A 3,050-nucleotide genomic window follows, 5' to 3' on the forward strand; every position below is an offset into this window, starting at 1 on the left:
TGCGGCGCCCCCGGTGCGCCCGCCGTGCCCGCGGCCTGCCGCGCGCGCTTGCGCCGGCGGCACACGCAGCAGCGCCAGATGACGACCCCGATGAGGAGCAGCACGAACACCAGGCAGCCGACGAAGATCTCGGGCCACCGGCTCAGCACGTACTCTTCGTACCTGCGCGCGCGGGGTCAGCGCGGGCAAGGGGGGCGCAGAGGGGAGACGGAGGGAGGGGAGGGGGGGGAACTCACTGCGCCTTCTTCTCCGCCTCGGTCTCGGGTGAGTGCTGCTCCTCCGAGACCGGGAGCAGCGCCTGCGACGCGGCGCCCGTCGTGTCGACGCCGTTGAGCCGGACGCTGACGAACGCAGCGTGCGCGGCGGCGACGTTGGTCGTGGAGAGCAGCTGGATGAACGGGCTGCCGAGGTCCGTCGACGTGTCCTCGACAAAGTCGCCGTAGTCGAAGAGCGCGTAGACGTTGCGCACTGCGTGGCGGTCAGCCTCGGGCGGCGGCGCGGGGAGAGAGCGGAACGCGCGACTCACTGAACGACATGCCGAGGATGATGTCGTATTCGCCGAGCAGGCTGAACGCGGAGCTGATGGGCTGGAACTGCGGGAGAGCGCGGGAGGCGTGAGCGGGCAGGCTGCTGTGCGGATACGATGCGGGACTCACGGCACCCACGCAGACCGGGTCGCCTGCGCTGTTGACGACGTCGAACTCGCTGCTCGACGTGTCGAGCGGGCTGATCGGGTAGTCGACGCCGCCAAACTTGAAGCTGATGTTGAGCATCTGCGCGCACGGGATCGTCCAGAAGCCCTGCTCCGAGTTGTACTCTGCGCCCTGCACGCGGCCGTAAATCGCGTCCGACATCGCGCGCGGGACCTGCGGGAGGGTGTAGCCCGAGTCGAAGACGACGACGAGCTGGCCGTCGGGCGCGGAGGGCACGATGGACTCGACCTCGATCGGGTTCCCGTCCGGGCCAATGACGCCGTTCACGTCCGTGTACGTCTGCCAGTGCTGGTCGAGGTCCGTGAGCTTGTGGACCATCTCGACGGAGAGCTTCGGCATCGACGTAATGTTCTCGTACCCGGGCACGATCTCCGAGATGGACATCTGGCCCGTCGACGGGCTCGTGGGGTCGTCCAGCCGGTTGAGCAGGATCGTCATGTAGTTTGCGGAGGACGCGTTTTGCTGGAAGATGCGGTCGAGGACGCTGTCCCCCTTCGAGTCCCCGAGCTTGTCGCGGATGACGGAGCCCGTGTTGGGTCCGAGGCCGATGAGGCCATCAAAGCCCTCTGTCTCGATGTTGATGGAGAACGAAGACGTATTCTTGACCAGCACTAGGACCAAGTGGTATGAGGATGAGCGAGGGGGTATGTACCGAGAGGATACGCACGGAAAGCTTGGTTTTCCACAGTATAGTTACCGAACTGTAAGGTGGCGGTGTTGATGTCACCTAAAGTGTACGCGAACAGGGTTTAGCACCCACTTAGACGACGAACAAACAAACGAGTTGAGGACACAGAGTGACGGACGCGTTCCAAGATCTGGCAACGCACTTGTGCCTATAGCATGACCAAAGAAGTTACATACCTGCGGCATCTCCTACGGCATAGGACAATGACTCGGAGACACCGAGGTCAGTGCTGTCTGGAACATCTCCAGCTACCCACAAATCGGAACTACAGCGCGCTCAGCGTCAATAGGACGCGCCGAGAGAGAGTAGGCGCGTACCTTCCCGTGTCGAGCAGGACGGGTATCTCTCTGCCTCCGAGGGTGATGTTGGTAATATACTCAGAGTTTTGGGTATTCTTGACATTGAGGAGGGTATCGTTGTTTGCGCGGCGGGTCAGGCGACTCGATGAGGTTGAAGCGGAGCGGGCATGGATGGGGAACCTAAGGGCATTTGCAGAATGTAGGAAACAAAGGAGACAGAGAGGAAGTAAATGGCGCATTCAGACAAACAAGGAGCGAGGGGAGGAAAGAACGTGGGTCTGGCGTAGAATCGCCAGATGGTGGAGGATGCGGAGACAGAGCGACTGGGTAATTTAATTTTGGACGTGCGCCGACAACACGGCAGGACGGTCTCCGGGGCAACCACACTCCACCCACTTATCTCTTCCGCCATCCGCATTTTCTGCAGATGGGCCGTGGTTGGCTGAACAACCTGGTTCAACCACAGAGTCATGACGGTCTGTTGTTGTTGATTGCGCAGTCTACGGACTTTGTCTGTTTATCGCCGGCATGCTCGAGCCGAAGCAGTGCCCGAGCAGATTGAATATCAGCGCCAGCGCGCCCTGGACTTGCCCTGTACTGGCCATAAATATTTATTTGAAAGATTGAGACTCGAACGAGCTGTTCGATGACCTTGACTAAGATGTGGCCGACGTGGATACCGTTTCGCCTCAGGCGGCACTGCCCATTCGCGGCAACTGCCCCAGACCCCGCCCTGCCTCCTCTCTCCCTTACGACCTTCACGTTTCCTCTTCTCTCCTTCGCCATCGGCTTCGACCATGAGGTCGTTCTCTCTTCCCCTGCTCCTCTCTTTTATCGCGCTCCCCACAGAGCTTATCGGCGCCGTCCGTTTCGATCTTCACGGTCGTGCGGCACCTCGCCTACTAGACAAGAGGACTGCCATAACCGGCGCATCTGCCTTGACTGACACGAACAATCTCTTATACTATCTCAACCTTACTCTCGGCGGCTCACAGTTTCAAGTCGCGATCGACACTGGAAGGTAGGCGTGGATTTTTCTCGGGGTCTGCACCATATTTAGACACGCTCGTGATCACAGTGCCGACTTGTGGGTCGCTGGGAATGTCACAAACAGCCAGGACACAGGCAAGACGCGCACCGTTCAATATGTGGGTGAGGAGGCAACAGGTGAAGCCGGTCCCCGCAGTCTGAGTTGTGGGACCGGATCGTACTCACAATCCTGCCAGGTACCATTAAACTTGCCACATTGGATTTTCTAGGCTACACCGTGGAGAATCAAGCTTTCTGTGAGCCGGAATTATTCATTTGTGACGCCATTGGTTTCACACTTTTTTTTTTTTTTTTTTTTCA

The 3,050-nt window shown here is 59.3% G+C and overlaps 2 protein-coding genes across 2 annotated transcripts; one reads left to right on the top strand and one right to left on the bottom strand.

The window, feature by feature from the left end:
- Positions 1–232: 232 nt before the first annotated feature.
- On the bottom strand, positions 233–1,939 carry FIBRA_08920 (uncharacterized protein; the record flags this gene model as incomplete). Its single annotated transcript, XM_012330532.1, has 6 exons — positions 233–468; positions 527–593; positions 657–1,324; positions 1,381–1,440; positions 1,578–1,666; positions 1,719–1,939. The coding sequence occupies 6 exons, from the start codon at positions 1,937–1,939 to the stop codon at positions 233–235; spliced, it is 1,341 nt and encodes a 446-aa protein (XP_012185922.1).
- A 558-nt stretch (positions 1,940–2,497) lies between these two features.
- On the top strand, positions 2,498–2,959 carry FIBRA_08921 (uncharacterized protein; the record flags this gene model as incomplete). The annotated part of the gene is made up of 2 exons (XM_012330533.1): positions 2,498–2,721; positions 2,779–2,959. The coding sequence occupies 2 exons, from the start codon at positions 2,498–2,500 to the stop codon at positions 2,957–2,959; spliced, it is 405 nt and encodes a 134-aa protein (XP_012185923.1).
- Positions 2,960–3,050: the final 91 nt, after the last annotated feature.

Source organism: Fibroporia radiculosa (genome assembly GCF_000313525.1).
Source record: "Fibroporia radiculosa TFFH 294 genomic supercontigs, scaffold4893, whole genome shotgun sequence".
Classification (NCBI taxonomy): domain Eukaryota; kingdom Fungi; phylum Basidiomycota; class Agaricomycetes; order Polyporales; family Fibroporiaceae; genus Fibroporia; species Fibroporia radiculosa.